Raw genomic sequence first — 19414 nt, 5'->3', positions numbered from 1 at the left:
CCAGCACTTTGGGAGGGCAAGGTGGGAGGATTACTTAAGCCCAGGATCCTGTTCAAGACCAGCCTGGAAGACCCTGTCTCTATTAAAAATATATTTTTTTAAATTAGCCAGACATGTTGGCACATGCCTAAAGTCCCAGCTACTTGGAAGGCTGAGGTGGGAGGATCACTTGAGCCCAGGAGGTGGAGGTTGCAGTGAACTGTGATCACACTACTATTGCACTCCAGCCTGGGCAACAGAGCAAGAAGCTGTCTCAAAAATATATCTATATTATTAGATAGATAGATAGATAGATCAATCTATATAATAAGGAAATGTAGCAATTTCAAGACACAAAGTTCTTTGTTTTTTGAGACAGGATCTTCCTGCTCTATTACCCAGACTGGGGTGCAGTGGTGTGATCTCAAGCTCACAGCAGCCTCTACTTCCCAGGCTCAAGCAATCCTCCCACCTTAGCCCCACCGAGTAGCTGGGACTACAGACATGCGCCACCACACCCGGCTAATATTTGTATTTTTTGTAGAGACAAGGTTTTGCCATGTTTCTGAGGCTGGTCTCGAACTCCGAGGCTCACGTGATCCACCTACCTCGGCCTCTCACAGTGCTGGGATAACAGGTGTAAGCCACCACTCCCAGCCAAGACACAAAGTTCATAAAACGTCATGAAGAGGAGACTATCAACTAATCAAATTAATTATTAGTTTTTCTAAAATGATTTAAAAATAATACACTGGCATGAGTACCTTACTCTCCCAGTCCTTCCATACTAAACTATAGAGGGAAGATGAAATGGGAGAACATCATACAGGAAATTATGATGTTTAAATGAGGCAATATTATTTGTTTAAAAATAGACCAATTATCACAATTTTCTTTAAAACAAATGCCCACTAATAAAACTAACACTCAATTCCAGTATCATTTATAGAAATAAACTTTAATTAGTATCTTTTATATTTTCATACATACATAAAAACACATTTTAATGTATGCCTCCATTCTTATTATAACCTAGAAATATATTCTGAAGAAAATATAAGCATTCTATCAAGAATTTTATAATGACAAATGTAAAAATCATTACCTGAAAAATAATTTCTTAAAGTAAATGCATCTTGATGAATATAATCTTGTAACAGACTCTGTTAATTATACTCAATATTTATTTTCCACCTGTTCTTGAGAACCAAATCCCTGCTTTGTTGGAGGTAGAAACGTGGCCATAAAGATCATTCCACTCCCCCTCCCTTGCAGCTGAGCTGGTAGAGTGAACAACTCTGGCCAATGAAGTATAGGCAGAGGCCATGGTGAGGGCATCTTTCACTAAGTAAAAAAGGCAAGGGCTTGCAACAACAGAGCCATCTGCCCTTTCAATTCCTCTTTCTCTTTCTTCTTGCCTAGACTGTGGATGTGAGGTCCACAGTGCAGAGCTCTATATAAACAAAGTAACAGGCCTGAAGTATGATACGGATGGCAGAGCAAAAAGGCAGAAAGAACCCAGGTCCTTGATGACACTACTGAATCAATGAAGCACTTAGACTTTTACCCCAGACCTGATGTTGTACTGAGATAATTAAACCTCAATGTGTTTAAGGAGATTCTATTACTTGCAAGATAACATTCTTCTGATACACATCTGTTACCTCCTTCTGCCCTGTTCACCAAAGGTTTTCAAGTGTACAGGTAGGTCCAACCAAAAACGAAGCTATATGTATTACTTTTTATGTATGTATATAGCTATATATATTACTATATATACCATACAGTATAATTACTATATATAGCTAAACTATGGAACCTTACCACAGATTTCTGTACAAGTCATAGAAGAACCAGCAGTTGAAGGCAGCAGGAAATGCTATAGAAACTAGGCTGCCCACTCCCTCCCTGCTAGCTACATATAACAGGGAGAGTAGGTCAACCTGCAAATGAGAACTTACTATTTAACCTCTGAAAAAAATGTGGTTGAAAGAGTCAGACTGCAACAGGATTGTGGAGAAAGTTACTTACATTTTCTTTCTATGTCTCTTTCCTACTTCCTATCTGCCAGCTTCTACACTTTAGGTTTCTTCAAGGTGCCTCAAAACACTATCTGTAGTTGCCCAGTACTTTAAAATTTATCTTTTCTACCTCCTATGATCACACCATTTATCAGAGGAGTTTTGTTTTGTTTTTTCCACTCCTCTCACGGATGTTTGCTTATGGCAATAAGTAAATCACCAATTGGTCAAATTTTCAGACAGCGTTAGACTTTTTGGACAAAACTTTCCAGTTCTAGAAATATCTTTGATGATACAAGACAGATGACCGTTGCTTCTTAGAATCTGGGAAGAGAATCAGAATAGCTAGAATACTGTGAGACTGGCTCTAAGTAAAATCATAAGGTAACTGGTTATGTTGAAAGCAAACAAAATTATTATAAAAGTGGAGGATTGAAAATTAGCAAAAATATTATTTTATGAAGAATTGCATTTATGAAACTACCCCTTAGTAAGGATATAAAACTTAGTGTATAAGTTATGTTAGTAAACTAGAATATTTTAAAATATTATAAAGTGCTTACATATATATATATATATATATATATATATATATATCAGAAACACTACTTACTAAAGATTAAAAAATATCTTGTAACACAGTCTATACCATTTCTAAAAATCACCAAAACAGATATGTGATTATGGTCAAGGGATAGAAAAAAAAAAAAAAAGGAAAAGAAAAGAAAAATCACCATGATAGAGGAGGACAAACATATAAGGGAGAAAGTTATGTAAACAATCTTATAATTTGCTAATTACCGAATAGAGGTATCGTTGGTTAAACTGTTGCATAGCTCCCTGCAATTGGTTCCGCTGAGATTGCCACTGTTCAAAATTTCGGACAGATTCCATGGTAGGCCGCTGCCACGTTGTTGTTCTGGTGTTATGATCCACATAATAAACTCTTCCACGATCATCAACTCTTCTTTCCCAACTACCACAAATAAACAATAATCTCTCAATATAAGAAAATGAAAAGCAGTTATTACTTCACTCACTTTAAATATCAAGTTCAAGACATGTTAAAATACCTAAAACATATGAAACTATGAACTATTTATTTTAGCTAAATTACCTTCCCATTCTACCACTAATATCTTTTTATTTCCTTTAATCACTGTAATGTTTAGTCCCGCACTAGAAGAGGTTGCTTATTTTTATTTATTTATTTTTTTAATTTTACTTGAACTTCTGGGATACATGTGTAGAACATGCAGGTTTGTTACACAGGTACACATGTGCCATGGTCGTTTGCTGCAGCTATCAACCCATCATACAGGTTTTAAGCCCCTCAAGGGGAGGGAGAGCATTAGCCCTAATATAATTTCTAAAGACTGTCTAAAAAGAGGCCACTGAAAGAACAGTTTCAGTATCAATCTGGCTATCCTCTTTCTCTCTCTTTTTTTTTTTTGTGGGATGGCGTTTCACTCTTGTCACCCTGGCTGAAGTGCAATGGCGTGATCTCGGCTCACTGCAACCTCTGCCTCCCAGGTTCAAGTGATTTTCCTGCCTCAGCCTCCCGGGTAGCTGAGATTACAGGCACAGACCACCATACCCAGGTAATTTTTTGTATTTTTAGTAGAGACGGGGTTTCACCATGTTGGCCAGGCTGGTCTTGAACTCCTGACCTCAGGTGATCCTCCCACCTCTCGGCCTCCCAAAGTGTTGGGATTACAGGCATGAGCCACCGTGCCTGGCCTCTCCTTCTTTCTTTGACAAGCATTTACTGACAGTGCTTGCTGTATACCAAGCAATCTGCTCTATAGCCAATACCCATGTTCAGGATGAGTTAACTGAACTCTTTTTATTATTTTTTAACTCATCTTCCTACCATTATATTGCTGCCAATTTTCTTCCTGAAACGCAGGTGGACTCCATGTCATTCCACCCATGAGGCTCACTGGCATGGCATAAAAATGTACTGTCCACATTTTCAGTCTCATCTCCCTGAGATCCTACAAGGGTCTCATGTGAGAGTCTAACCAACTATTTGCTGGTTCCAAGGGTGTCATGAGTTGAATTTTGTCATGCTTTTGCCTCACAGAATACTCTTACCTATTTCTCTACCAACCAGAATTCTACTCATCCTCGAGGGTTCACGCCAACTCCCACCTGTTCTACACATGTAGGATCTATTAAACCAATTTTTATCATTAATTTATAAAATGATTGCAAACTCCTTTCAGCAAGCAATTATAAATTCCTTAAACTTATTACTAAAAATACAATGGGGTCACAAAGAGAATAATAGACGCTAAAGATGACATTAAAGACAACCTCTGCCTAATTTTTGGACAACAATTTCAGTGAAATAAACCCCATGTCATGGCACTCAATGAATGGGCTAAATGGATGACTATAACTTGATGATCCTGTCAGAGTTAAAATGAACTTCACGGTTTGCCATATTGCAATATCGGCGCCATGTTTTCCAATAAGTTCTCATTTAATACTGTAGAATCAAGGCCTGAGTGCTTTGTTCCATAAAAGAGAAATATCCCACAAAAATAACATTTCTCTGCCTTAAATTTTCTAGATTTTGAATGTGTTTTATAATGGTGGGCTTTAAATTGAATATGGAAGGGAAATCTGAGTATCTAAGAAATATACTTCAGGTACACACAGAATGTGTGAGATAAATGAATGTAAATAGTACAATTCGACTAGCTATCAGTGCAGTTATGTAGACAGTTATGAAAAAATACAAAGGTAAAGGAAGACTCGTTTGTGAATGGCCTTGAATGACAGCCTAATAGCATGAATTTTAGTATGCAATAAAAACTTTATTAATTTAAAACCTTCTACAATTTTAGGTATAAGTTCACTCATGGAGACCTTTGTAGATTATAGTTTTGGGCCACTTTAATATTTAAGTCATTAAATCTTATGAAATAACATACTTTAGATCACTATCCTTGCAGAACCATACATATAAACTGTCCTAAATATTACCTTTCTTTCCTTAAAAAAATGACAAGGAAAGACTGACAACTGACCAAATTTTGCAGCTTCTCTCAGTAACTCATGCCAATGCTTGTCAGTCTCTTGAAGAAGCCCTACAGACTATCTAGTCTCATTGACTGAACATTCATTATTTATACAAGGAAATTTAAAGAAACAATATATGCAGAATGAAAGAATCAAATTATGCTGTACTAAATAAATTTGAAAACCACATATGTGATAAAATATAACTGCAGATGCATAAAGATGCTATATTACCCTGGAGGTAAAGGTTGTGGTCTCTCCCATGTGGTAGTTCGAGTATTATGATCCACATAATAGGTTCTACCATGAGGATCTTTTCTTTGTTCCCACCTTTAATAAAAATACAAAAATAACAGTAAGAGACAACACACTAGGACAATCTTCCTAGTAATCAGAATGACTGAATGAATGACTCTTCCTTATAATCAGAAAAATTACAGATAAGCTTTACTTTTATTAAAAGACTATAAACACACACACACCACAGAGCAATATATAAAGGCTATTATATATATACATAAGTGTTCATTTTCTCAATTATTAGTACCTTTTTAACCTCTTAATTATTCCCTGTTTATTACAGTATTGGAAACTCAAAAAGTATAGTTAGCAGAAAAGGAATACAATACCCCACATTTTAAAAAGTTACTTACAGAATTCCAAATTATCAGAAAACAGAAATTGAATCAAGAATAAAGAAACCAGGCCGGGCGCGGTGGCTCAAGCCTGTAATCCCAGCACTTTGGGAGGCCAAGACAGGCGGATCACGAGGTCAGGAGATCGAGACCATCCTGGCTAACAAGGTGAAACCCTGTCTCCACTAAAAATACAAAAAACTAGCTGGGCGAGGTGGCGGACGCCTGTAGTCCCAGCTACTCAGGAGGCTGAGGCAGGAGAATGGCGTAAACCCGGGAGGCGGAGCTTGCAGTGAGTTGAGATCCGGCCATTGCACTCCAGCCTGGGGGACAGAGTAAGACTCTGTCTCAAAAAAAAAAAAAAAAAAAAGAATAAAGAAACCTTCAGCTTAATATTAAATCCAAGGCACAAAATGTCTATGAAGTAATATATTGATTTGGCTGTAATTTCAAAAGTACTCATCTAAAAGATTTTTAGCCGAAATCGCCTTAAAGAAGTATGTGGTGATACTGCTCCATGAAAATTCTTTCATCTGTGTGCACAGTGTCTTTTCTTTGTGCGTATCTATCCCAATTTTCGTTTTGGTAGGTCTCAGAATTTATGGAAATTACATTTTATCTTTTTCATATTCTATTTTGAAGACTCTCAATCTCTTGTTTCTACCATTCTCATTTTTTCTTTCTGTGATTCCTGTTAATTTCTCTTCAGTCTTTTCTTAATATGGTATAGAAAAATAATTTTTAAAAATAAAAACTGGTGGGCCAGGCATGGTGGCTCATGCCTGTAATCCCAGCACTTTGGGAGGCTAAGGAGGGTGGATCACCTGAGGTCAGGAGCTCAAGACCAGCCTGGCCAATATGGAGAAACCCCGTCTCTACTAAACACACACACACACACACACGCACACACACCCACAAAATTAGCCAGCCATGGTGGCACACACTCCTGTAATCCAAGCTACTTGGGAGGTTGACGCATGAGAATTGCTTGAACCCAGGAGGTGGAGGTTGCAGTGAGCCGTGATTGCACCACTGCACTCCAGCCTGGGCAACAGGGCAAGACTGTCTTAAAAATATAAAATATAAATAAACAAAGAAACAAAAACTCGTCCTTCTGAGTTTAAGACTCTTGTTTTCAATTTTAAAATAGAATAACCAGAAAATATTTTCCTTTTTCTTTAACACAAGAACTCAAGAAGGTAGTGTTTCGGAAGGGACATGGGAGAGTGTTCCTAGGGTGCTGTCAATGTTCTCTTTCGTGACTTGTGTGATGGTTACAAATGTGTATTTTGTGAGAAATCAGCTTCATCTGTATATTTTGAAGGAAAGTACTTTTCTGTGTGTATGTGATGTTTCACAATAAGAGATTCTGTTTTTAAATGTGAGTGCTTATCAAGAAGCCCTAACTTGGAATGCTGAGTTTTGATAAGTTGTCCTGCACCAAGAGGGAGGCTCAAGGATCTCCCATAAAGAATCCAGCACTTTTCCCTTCTACCTTCCTTCCCCATCTGCAAAGTTTTGAGAGAGGATCAAATCACTTTTCCCTATTATTTGTTAATATGGTAAATTTGTATTTTCAGATATTAAATCAATCTGTGAGAATCCCTCCAAAAAGAACCCAATTAAATTTATTTTATTAAGAGTGCCGAAGTTATTTTCTTTATTTTTGTACACGATAACTATATATACTGAAACTACTCCCTAGTTCGCGCCCATAAACACATACATACTTAAAATGACAAATACACACAAAAAATTAAAAAATTTGTTTAGTCTGCATCTAACAAACCTAAGTCACAAAATGCTTAAGTAGTAACCATAAACAATAAAGATTCCAAAGTTCAGAACTGACTTAGGATCACAAAAATTATTAAACTTGCCTATTATATCCTACACTGGAACACTCAAGATATTCAGTACTGTAAAAACTTAGATATTCCTTATAAAGCATTTCACTAAAATCAGACAATCTGAAAGTTATGATTTACTTTATCTGCTTATATAAAAAGCACATGGGAAAGAAGAAGTTAAATATAAAATTTCATTTTAAAGGTCTTTCAGGAATATGTCTAACATGTACCAATGGGCTATTCTGTATGAAAGCTTAACTACCAAAACCAAATGAATACCTAACAACCTGATCAAGTTTTACTTTTGCTATTTTTAGGTAATAATTCCCATACACAGTCCTTGTTTATTGCTTTCCTATAGCAAAATTTCCTGGTTTCAACTGTTTCTTCACAAATATCCTTTACTATTTTTAATTTAGCTTTAATTTTTATCAAAATTACATATCCTTTCAGATAGTTTAATATATACTTTCATAGCTATATAATTATATATACCTTCACATAAACAGTCATATAGTCTATGAGACTTATTGCAAAAAACAACAGTACTTACTGTCTCTTTCACTTCATTTTCCACTCCCCAAGGCAACATTTTCAACTTTGTTTCAGTCCATTTTTTTTTTGGTATTTACTTCTTTTACTTATTAACTTCCTTGACCTATTGTAACTTGTTTAATTTCAAACATAATGTATTGACATTTTACTAGGAAAGGTGAAGCTGCAGGTCTCTCTCCTGCACACACACATCTACACTTACCCTCCTCCCAACCACTCCAAATATATACATATGTTGTACTTTCCCTTACAGTTATCATTATGACTATGTAAACTCTCCCCACAGCTGAGCACAGAACATACCCCGATTTCTTTCTTTAAAAAATACTATTAGCTAGAAAAATTATCTCCACTTCCATTTGCTTGTCTACATTCTTATAGTTAAACCCCAAATACTTTTCCAGTTGCATAAATCTCTTGAAACATTCAAGCTTGTTAGCTGTTCTATGATTGTACCTGCCTTCTGATTAGCTTCTAGTCTAGACTGCCTGCTGTCCGAGGCCACTCTGGGCTTTCCTTCACCATTGTGCAGCATTCCTTTCACTCTTCTCCTAGCAGACCCCCTAATTCCTGCATCCAACATCTTTTACTTTCACTACCTAGTTTTGGGAAAACACAAATCCTAGTAGCTTTCTAAGAAAGAAGACATAGGAAGTGAACTTTTGGAAACCTAGGATATGGAAAAATGTATTTATTCTACGCAAACACTAAACAGTGTGGCTGGATACAGAAATATATGTTGGGTATAATTTCCTTCAGCATGTAAGGCATGGACCCACTGTCTTCCACTGTCTTCTAGCTTTTTGTGTAGATTCTAGGAAATCTGATGCCATTCTGATTATTATGAAACCTGCTTTATTTTTTCAGTCTCTGAAAATATTTAAATTTAATTGGCCCCAATGTACTAAAATTTTCACAACCATCTTAAAATAGATCTGTTTTCATTTATCATCCTGGATTTTTAGTGAGTCTTTTCAATAAGAAATTTGTGTTTATTCTTCAATAAAGAAATTTGTGTTTGTTATTTTGTTAAGGACTTCCTCCTATTTTCTCTCTTTCTAGAACTTTTCTTATCAGACTGTCTGAACTGATCCTTATGTGTTACTCTCTGGCAAATTTCTTTACCTTTATCAGTCAAATTTTCCACGGAATTAAATTTCCAAGAGTTTTTTTTAGTTCTTTGAGTATTCCATTTTTATAGCTCTGGGTTCTTGTTTTATGTATGTCCTATCTACTTTTATCCTTCATAGGATATTAAAATAGTCTGTTATTTTTTTTTTTTTTTTTTTTTGATGGAATCCCACTCTGTCACCCAGGCTGGAGTGCAGCGGTGCAATATTGGCTCACTGCAACCTCCGTCTCCCAGGTTCAAGCAATTCTTCTGCCTCAGTCTTTTGAGTAGCTGGGACTACAGGCACGTGACACCACGCCTGGCTAATTTTTGTATTTTTATTACAGGCAGGGTTTCACCATATTGGCCAGGCTGGTCTCGAACTCCTGACCTCGTGATCTGTCTGCCTAGGCCTCCCAAAATGCTGGGGATTACAGGCGGGAGTCACCGCACTCAGCCCTAGTCTGGTATCTTAAAACAGTCTTTTCTAGGTTGTTTGTTTTGATATCTATCTTTCAAATTAAGAGGTTTCCCTCAGATGTCTAATGAGAAGGGCACCGAAAACTGACTGGGAGTTTTATGTGCCTGGGTGGGGCTTGTGGATTGCAGGATTAATTGAAGAGTGATAATAATGGGGCTGTTTTGTTAGAGAACAATCTATACTAGTATTGTCAGTGTTTTGGGGAGGTCTTCAATAGAAGATACTGTCAGTCTCCTGGGTGAAGAAGTAAAATCCTGGGTGTCAATATTCTGGGATCTGGGTTGGGTGTGTATTTGAAAATTTACTTTACAACTTTCTTTACTTATTAACCTTTCAAAGGTTCACTTATGTCTGCTGATTTAGGACAGTATTTCTGACCTCCAATGTGTCTGGTGTTCCCAAGCGTCAAGTATCTCCAGTGAGGAAACCCCTAGGCAGAGCAGAAGTTCTGGCTGCAGGGAAGGGAATTAGGGTTTCTCAAACATTCAGTCTTGCCATTTACAGTGTCATCTTCACTACCACTTCCAAAGGTATCCGATGCTGCCAATGCGTATTATGAGCTTTTCCCACTGACAGGCCAGAATCCAGCTCTCCTGGGTTTGCTAACTGAGGTGCACTTAACCATCCTCCAAATGACTGCAGCCTCCACCAACAGCTTGATGGCAACCTCGTATGAACCCCACGTAGAAGCACCCAGCGAATGCACTTCCTTATTCCTGACGCTCAGAAACTATGTGAGATAAGTTTTGGGGTAATTTATTATACAGCAATAAATAATACACAAGGAAGCACTACAAACCATTCAAAAGAATTAAGGGAGACCTATATATTAGACCATATGCTCCACAGAGTTTGGGCCTTTATGTTTTGCTAATCAGTATACTAACAGCACCTAGCACAGAGGCTGCCACAGACAAAGAGCTTAATAAATATTTGTCAATTAAATATTTGATCAATGTGTGAATTTATTTGTACTGATTTGGAAATATGACTAAGTTGTTTTTTTAAACCAACTGAAAAACTATACACAGTATGATCCTATTTATGAAAATATTTTATGCAAAATAATAATGTATATAGCTGCTCTCTAGCCTCTTCATCCACTTTTATCTTGTCTCATAGAACTTGTCACTACCGGACATTACTCTGAGTTTTTTTACAGAAGGCCACTGTTTGTCTTCCCACTGAAATACAAGCTCTACACAACAGGTGCTACACAACAGAGCCTTGGGCTCTCTTGCTCTGCTGCACATGCCTAGAACAAGGCTCTCAAATATTTCCTGCTGGAATAATATATACAGACACCACTCTCACTGGTGACTTTAAGAAGTATTAATATTTCTATATGACTTACATATTGTATTTGTCATGTCTTAATTTTGTAATCAGAAACAGTTTTAATACTGAGGGAAAAAATAAACACAACCAAGCCCTCCATCCATATAATGGGCTACGAAGCCCTTTTCTGTTTTATCCTGAGCTAACTTCAAGTATTTCTAATTTACCATTTAACAAATATTCAGTAAGCACTTACGTTCCAAGCACAATGCTAGTCGCTGATCTTGTTAGATCACTTCCAGATTTCAGTGTTTTTGTTCTAAATAGAATTTGTCTTTCTCAAACTAAATTTCTTGCTACACAGAACATTATATTCAGAACTGCTTTAGGTTATCTTATTTCTAATTTTCTAGACCCACAGAATGCACTTTAATAGATCTATAATGCACTAGATAAGTAGGCAAATTTCTACAAAGAGCCAGATGGTAAATATTTTAGGCTTTGTGAACCAAAGATATAATCAAGACAATTATATAGGTACTTACATAAAAAGAGACTCCTGCCCGGCTCCACCCTCTCTGCCTATGCTGGGGCATCCCGAGCTGTGGGCATGTTGCATACCCAGTTCCCTCTGCTGACAACATTCTCAGAACACAGAGTTCCTGGTCCACAAGGGAGCAGCCTGGCCAATTTCACCGTCTGCCCCAGGGACTCTTGAATACCTGTGTGTGCCCTTCTCTCCTCCCCTGGCAGCTGGCCCAAAGTGAGTCACCATGCTGAGCTGTCACTCCCAGGGTATGTGTCCACTGCTTGGGACCTGGTAGCTGCCAAGAGTGAGTCCCCAAAATCTGGTGGTGACCAGAGCATGCCTTGGGCAGCAATAAGGGAGGAAGGTACTTTTAGGGGGAAGTGGTATGGGGTAAAGGGGGCTACTCTGGCTTTGTCTCCATGATTCATAGTGACAGCCTTCTAGAGCTGTACCTGTGGGCCCTATAAAAGTGGTGGACAGGATCTGGCCAGACACCAGATAATCCCATAATGAAAATTCATGAACACCCCACAAATAGGTGCGAATCACCAAATTACTGATTACTGAGAATTCTCAATAGAACTCTAATTTATAACTGCCACACTTCACCTTCAACCATAACCCTCTTCTGCCTAATATTTAGGTATGGTTTCTCTGTCTCAGTGAAACATTATATACAAATTTTCAAAGCCTAGTACTGAACAAAGACTTTGCTTCAAAAAAAAAAAAAGTGGAAGAATTTTGTAAAATATATTACAATAAAAATAATAAAATTTGGTGACTGATTGGGCAACTGCTGGCTTCAAACTTAGGCAACAGGGGTTGGCAGTAAGACTGCTGCCTTGTCATAACCACAATCCCAGAGTTAATCCTCTTTCTGTCTAGTATTGGCCAATCTCTGCCTCCACCGACCTACTCCATCAGCAGATCAACTGTCAGTCTCTTCCATTTTACAAAACCATCTACTCCTCAGTTCTGTATGTCCTCTTGCTCACTTCTATCAAACATTCCTCCTTCCCTTTGTCTTCAGAGAGAAAGAGTTTTCTACATTAGCTCACACTCTTCCAAAGTGTCCTCTATCACACTTCCTCCCCTCTCATTCACTCTCAACTCACAGCAGGTTGAATACAGCTCTCATTATTTCAATATGCCACGACCCAGTTGCCTAACCACTATTTAGAGGTGGGGCGGAGGGGTGCAGATTGAGAATGTATTTTTAATCTCTCTGAAAAGTAACTCAATACACTGTCCAAATTTTCACTGATGCGAAATTAGGTTTTGATACACAGAATTTTTTAAATTTCATCTACATATCTCTATAGAAAGTGAATTTAAAAAACTGTGGAGAGCAAAGGGTTGTTTAACAAAACAACTTGAAGTAGCAGTTCTCAACCTGGCTGTGCATTAGAATCAACAGGATTTAGGCACCCATAATCCTATCCTGTTGTTAGCTAAATGACTCAGTAAGTTACCAAACAAAAGAAAACACAGGAACTAAGGTAAGATTTTTAAGCAAAGAGGGAAGATGATGTGGAGTTGAAAACTGCTAACTCAAAGGGTTACACAGCCTAGTGCTGTGTATGCCAGAAGAATCCACCTTGGTTCCACTCTTTTCTATTCTATCTCCCCACAACTTATTACCAAGACCCACCTTATGTCAACCGAAAATATTAGCATTTACCTCACTTCAGGATCTCTTCATTTCTCCCCTGGATTAGTGGCTTTTAAACTTTTTTTGATCACAGTTTACACAGTAAGAAGTGTGTTTTATATAAACATCTCTGTGTATACCAGATTGCTATTTACTGATTTTACACACACACACACACACACACACACACACACACACACACAGAGAGAGAGAGAGAGAGAAACTTTCAGGAAACAATGCTTATTCTTACTACATTTAACATTTTCCAGTATTTCCTATTCTCACCTATATTTCTGTGCTTCATTATGTGTTCAAATGCTGGTCATAACCTATTAATGGGTTGCACTCTACAAATTGAAAAACACTAACCTAGATTACTGCAAAATTCTAATACAAAGATCATAAATGGTGGCAACAAGCCTGCTGAAGCATTTATCTGGTCCCGACAGAATTAGGTGTATGTACTTACTGTATGTACTTGAACTGGAATGCCAGCTTCCCCCATTTATAAAACAGCCTGGCTGCTATCCCAACTCCTTAACTCCTCAGCTGTCTATACCACTGCAAAAATGATCTTAATAAAAGCAAAGAGGATTATGTCACTCCCCTGCTTTACATTCTTTAATGCTTATTAGTAGTTTTCAGAAAACAGTTCAAAACCCTTCGCAATCACACGAAATTCTTCATAGGGCTGTTTTCTCTTCAGCATTATATATCTTGCTGCCTCAAATGCTGAACTATAACAAAATAATAATTCCTGGGTTCAGCATACTCATTTCATGGGTACTAGGGATTTGAATGTGCAGTCGGCTCTACTAAAAATGAAACTTTTCACCACTGTGCTAACTCCTCCTCTTCTTTCAGAATCCACTGAAGTGTCATAGCTTTCAGAAAGTATTCTTCGACTTCAACAGCACAGGTGACTCCTCCCATTCCTTCTCTGCATGTGTTCTTGTCATGGCATCGTAAACTTACCTCTGGCATTAGCTTTAATTATACTGTATACTGGCTGATTGTTTACTTCTCTTCCCCACCCCCAGCACTTAGATGATGAGGTTCCTGGCAGCAAGAATGGTTTTTTTGTTTCTTTTTTTTTTAAGACGGAGTCTCGCTCTGTCATCCAGGGTGGAGTGCAGTGGCGTGATCTGGGCTCACTGCAAGCTCCGCCTCCCGGGTTCAAGCGATTCTCCTGCCTCAGCCTCTCGAGTAGCTGGGACTACAGGCGTCCGCCACCATGTCCGGTTAATTATTTGTATTTTTAGTAGAGATGAGGTTTCACCGTGTTAGCCAGGATGCTCTCGATCTCCTGACCTCGTGATCCACCCACCTCGGCCTCCCAAAGTGCTGGGATTACAGGCGTAAGCCGCCGCGCCTGGCTAAGAATAGCTTTTTATATGTCTTTGCCACAGTGACTGTTACATGAGAGACTAGGATAAATGACTCATTTACCAAAGACAGGGGACACAGGACAAGAGATTTTTGAGAGGGAAAGGAAAGCTGAAACATTTGCAGGAAACAGAAGAGGGAAAAGCGGTTGAAAATAAGCTCAGAGAAAAGTCTGGCCTGAACGAATAGATTTAACAGTTAAAATGATGGAGCGCCAGCCAGGTGTGGTGGCTCACACCTATAATCCCAACACTTAGGGAGGTGAGGAGGGTGGATCACGAAATCAGGAGTTCGAAACCAGCCTGACCAACATGGAGAAACCCCGTCTCTACTAAAAATACAAAAATTAGCTGGGCATGGTGGCAGACGCCTCTAATCCCAGCCCCTCGCGAGGCTGAGGCAGGAGAATCACTTGAATCTGGGAGGCAGAAGTTGCAGTGAGTCAAGATTGTGCCATTGCACTCTAGCCTGGGCAACAAGAGTGAAACTCCATTCCAAAACAATAATAATGGAGAGTGCTAGATCTACTGGGGTAAGCACACAAAGGGAGACCAAAGGTTGAAATCATAATTATGCAGTGGACAACATCAGATGAGCCAGTAAAGGGCACCGAGAAAAAACAATTCTAAAAAAAACCAAGGTACATTAACAGTGACTGAGGTAAGAAAATGAAGACAATAGTGTAGAGACATCTAGAAGTGCAGTTGCAACAGCTACAAGAGTTGACATACTGATCACTGTAAGCTGTGTTGGAAAGCACTGTGTCCATATTTTTATTGCAGCACTTTCTGACTGTATTGTATATACTGTTACATGTTTACAACTGTGAATCACTACATAAGCTTCTTGAAGGCAGAGACAATTAATCATTAATTAACATTAGTATTATCAGTGCCAAAGGACAAAGAAATTGTTACATGAATACAGAGGAGCTGACCAAATGGAATAAACACATAGAATACTCTTTAAAGAAAATCATGGGGAGCTAATTAATTATAATGAGAAACTTAAAAGAGCTTAAGAATTACTAACCAGCAATGAAAAATTGTGTTTTTAATAGTCAATCAGCAAGGTATGTGACTCCCCAGCACTCAATTTATTAGCTGAGGAAAAGAAGAGCTATTTGCTCTCCAGCATGAGGTCTGGAAACAGACTACCAAGGATACTAGAGAACTGAAGATACTATATGGAGTATCATGGTCATTCTTATGAAAAGTAAAAATAAACCAAGAATCAAATCAAGAGGGTTTTGCTGATTAACATCAGGATTTTTGTTTTCCCTTCATACTACATATATTTCAACCAGATGAGCAATTGTTCTTAGTTTCAAAAAGTCCTTCTTTGCAGCAAGTAAATAAATAGTATGATTCAGATCCCAACTTAGATTTTGAAGTTCTGAACAATGAAAACATTTTATACACACATTCAATAGTCATATATTAACACAGAGTTGCTACTTAAATGCAAGTCAGACATTAAAAAATTTAACATACCCTGATGGCAAGGTTTCTGTGTTGGCATTCCCAGACTGCTGCCGTACAGGATCCATACACCCATCTGGCTGTCTTGATTTGGCTGCTTCAAAAGCAGAACTACTTCTAGAATTAGAGGTGTCAGGCTCTAATATACCTCTAGCTTCAGATCCCAATTCTGCACTGGTAGAAGGAATACATTCATTGTTTTCTGAAGAAGTCAGTATTTCTTGAACTGGAGGATCTTCAACAGTAGTACTAGTGCAATTTGGAGACAAGGCATTTTCTTCAGACACTACTGGAGTACCCGTGACAGAAGCATTATCAGTTGGTGCAAATGAGGATGATTCTCCATTAACTGAGAAGGGAAAATTAATAAAACAATCTATCAAGTAATGATAAAGCAATCAATTACCTAATCAATTGACTACACTATTCAGAGCCTAATCCAGACTAAGCAACTACAATCCATTCTCCAAACAGCAGACAAAGTAATCTTTTCAAAATATGTAATATAAAATAAAATGGAGATTTTTTTTGTTGCTCAAAATTTCAGGGATAAATATGTAAATGATAAAAATTTAAGCATGTATAATAATAACAACCTTAAGGAGAGAGGCACCAACATTAAGATAACCAATGTTTTCCCTCCAAATCATCAATTCTGAGAAGTCTGTATGGGCCATCTAAACTTTGAAAAATGATCCCTTTCAATTGCTCTTCTCTTGTGTAAATGGTAGCTAATGTCAAACAAACTGTTTTGCCAATAGTAGGAACTATATGATGGCATCAATTCTTAAAATAGTACTACAGGGGTTACAAGAACCTGTTCTACACTTTTTCAAGAAAAAACCCAGTACTGCAATCCAGTGACACAGTTTTCCTAATTTTCATTTTAAGTGTGATTGATCTACTTCGACTATGTGTCACTATAAAAATGAGTCAAGCCGGGCGCGGTGGCTCAAGCCTGTAATCCCAGCACTTTGGGAGGCTGAGACGGGCGGATCACAAGGTCAGGAGATCGAGACCATCCTGGCTAACGCGGTGAAACCCCGACTCTACTAAAAATACAAAAAACTAGCCGGGCGAGGTGGCGGGCGTCTGTAGTCCCAGCTACTCGGGAGGCTGAGGCAGGAGAATGGCGGGAACCCGGGAGGCGGAGCTTGCAGTGAGCTGAGATCTGGCCACTGCACTCCAGCCTGGGCGACAGAGCGAGACTCTGTCTCAAAAAAAAAAAAAAAAAAAAAAAAAAAAAAAATGAGTCAAATTAAAACTGTAAGGGTGAATAGATTACAGAATAAAACCTTCTGGAAAACCACATATCAAAGTTCTAATGGAAATGGCAGGGGGAGACATAATCACAAATTTTAGGAGAATTAATGACAAAAAAACCCACTCAGATTAAATGCTACTGGACATGGTCAAAGAAGTACCAAAGATGTAAGAAAGGAAAGTAATAAAAGAGCTTAGAATTCATTCCAGGCACAGAAAAAAAGAAAAAAGTAAGTAGAAGAAAATGAATTTTGGTGAAAAGATCCCCAAAAAAAGATCAGAATTTCCTAATGCAGTTGATATGACTCAAGAACTTACTGAAAATATAATATCTAAGTCCTCATACTAGACTTACTGAATCTCTAGGGGAAATCGCTAGGGAGGAACCCGGGGATCTGCATTTTCAACAAATGCATATGATTTTTTTAATCAGGAAAGCTGGAGAAACCATGAAATATACCTTTCCAAGTTTTATAAAGAAAACATGTTTAATATAAATAACATTAGAAATACCATGTACAATTTCCTATCAATGAGTTTGAAATTAGCTAAACTAACTCAAGGGAAAGAAAAAAAAAGACAAATCAGAGTAGCAATGGAAAAGGTGATGAAAGTTCTAATACCATCGTTCCTAAAGGCCCCAGGCTCAGCAAGGTTTCTGAGAAAATTCTATGAAGCCTTTATCAGATAGATCATTCCTATGTTATTTAAGGTGTTATAACACATTAGGGGAGAAAAAGTGAAAAGGAGTGTCCTAACTCATTCTGGGAAGGTAATGTAACCTTTCAAAGCTGAAACTGAACAACAACAGAACAAGAAGACTATAGACTAACATCATGTATAAATTCAAGGATGATTTGATATTAGGAAACTACATTAGAAAATCTACTATGTTAGCAGATTAAAGGATAAACATCATATGATTATAAGCATTCAAGAAAATCTTGGTAAAATACTTGACAAGAAGAATCAGGAAAAATTCACAAGTAATATAGATTATCTATCACAAACCTATAGTCATTAATATACAATAATTATAAAACATTTTAAGAACTTCTTTTTTTTTTTTTGAGATGGTGTCTCGCTCTGTGGCCTAGGCTGGCATGCAGCGGCACAATCACAGCTCACTGCAACCTCCGCCTCCCATGTTCAAACGATTCTCCTTCCTCAACCCCCCTAGTAGCTGGGATTACAGGCACCTGCCACCAAGTTCAGTTAATTTTCCTATTTTTTGGTAGAGATGGGGTTTCACCTTGTTGGCCAGGCCAGTCTCGAACTCCTGACCTCAAATGAGCCACCCGACTTGGCCTCCCAAAGTGCTGGGATTACAGGCATGTTTTTACATGCCTGGGATTACATGGCCTCCCAAAGTGCTGGGATTACAGCCTATTGTAAGAACTTCTATTAAGATCAAGAATAAATTAAAATCAGGGCTGGGCGCAGTGGCTCATGCCTGTAATCCCAGCACTTTGGGAGGCCGAGGCGGGTGGATCACAAGGTCAGGAGTTCGAGACCAGCCCGACCAACATGGTGAAACCCCATCTCTACCAAAAAATAGGAAAATTAGCTGGGTGTGGTGGTATGTGCCTGTGATCACAGCTACTTAGGAGGCTGAGGCAGGAAAATCGCTGGAATCCAGGAGGTGGAGGTTGCAGTGAGCCAGGATCATGCCACTGTACTCTAGCCTGGGCAAAAGAGCAAGACTGTCTGAAAAAAAAAAAAAAAAAAAAAAGAAAAAGAAAAAGAGTAAATTAAAATCAGCAACAAAACAAGGAAGATCACAATTACCATGCCAATTCAATATTGATTATATTTGAAAATCCATTAAGAAAAGTCATAACAACATTGGAAAGAAGACAGTAAAACTCATTTGTAATGAAAATGACAGATTATTTAGAACACACAAGAAAATTTTTTTTAAAAACCCATTAGAGCCAATTAATTGGAGCTAAAACATTTCAGCAAAATGAACAGACACAAGATCAACATCAAGATTACACTAAAAAAAAAAAATTTTTTTTTTTTCCTTTTTGAGACAGAGTCTTGCTCTGTCACCCAGACTGGAGTGCAGTAGTGCGATCTCAGCTCACTGTAACCTCAACACCCCGGGTTCAAGTGATTCTCCTGCCTCGGCCTCCCAAGTAGCTGGAATTATAGGCGTGTG

At 38.1% G+C, this 19414-nt stretch overlaps 1 protein-coding gene across 2 annotated transcripts in view; it reads right to left on the bottom strand.

Annotated features, from left to right (window-relative positions):
- The window catches only part of WWP1 (WW domain containing E3 ubiquitin protein ligase 1), a 123067-nt gene that overhangs the window by 38355 nt on the left and 65298 nt on the right, over window positions 1–19414 (bottom strand). For both annotated transcript variants that reach the window (XM_023222838.2, XM_023222837.3), the window contains exons 9-11: window positions 16000–16336; window positions 5265–5360; window positions 2802–2976 (exon numbers count right to left, since the gene is read on the bottom strand). In XM_023222838.2, coding sequence (XP_023078606.1) covers window positions 2802–2976; window positions 5265–5360; window positions 16000–16336 — 608 coding nt within the window. The remainder of the gene's footprint in view (window positions 1–2801; window positions 2977–5264; window positions 5361–15999; window positions 16337–19414) is intronic.

This window comes from Piliocolobus tephrosceles, chromosome 7 (genome assembly GCF_002776525.5).
Source record: "Piliocolobus tephrosceles isolate RC106 chromosome 7, ASM277652v3, whole genome shotgun sequence".
Lineage (NCBI taxonomy): Eukaryota > Metazoa > Chordata > Mammalia > Primates > Cercopithecidae > Piliocolobus > Piliocolobus tephrosceles.
The sequence above is the reverse complement of the archived record's forward strand: the minus strand, read 5'-3'. Positions and strand labels throughout refer to the sequence as shown.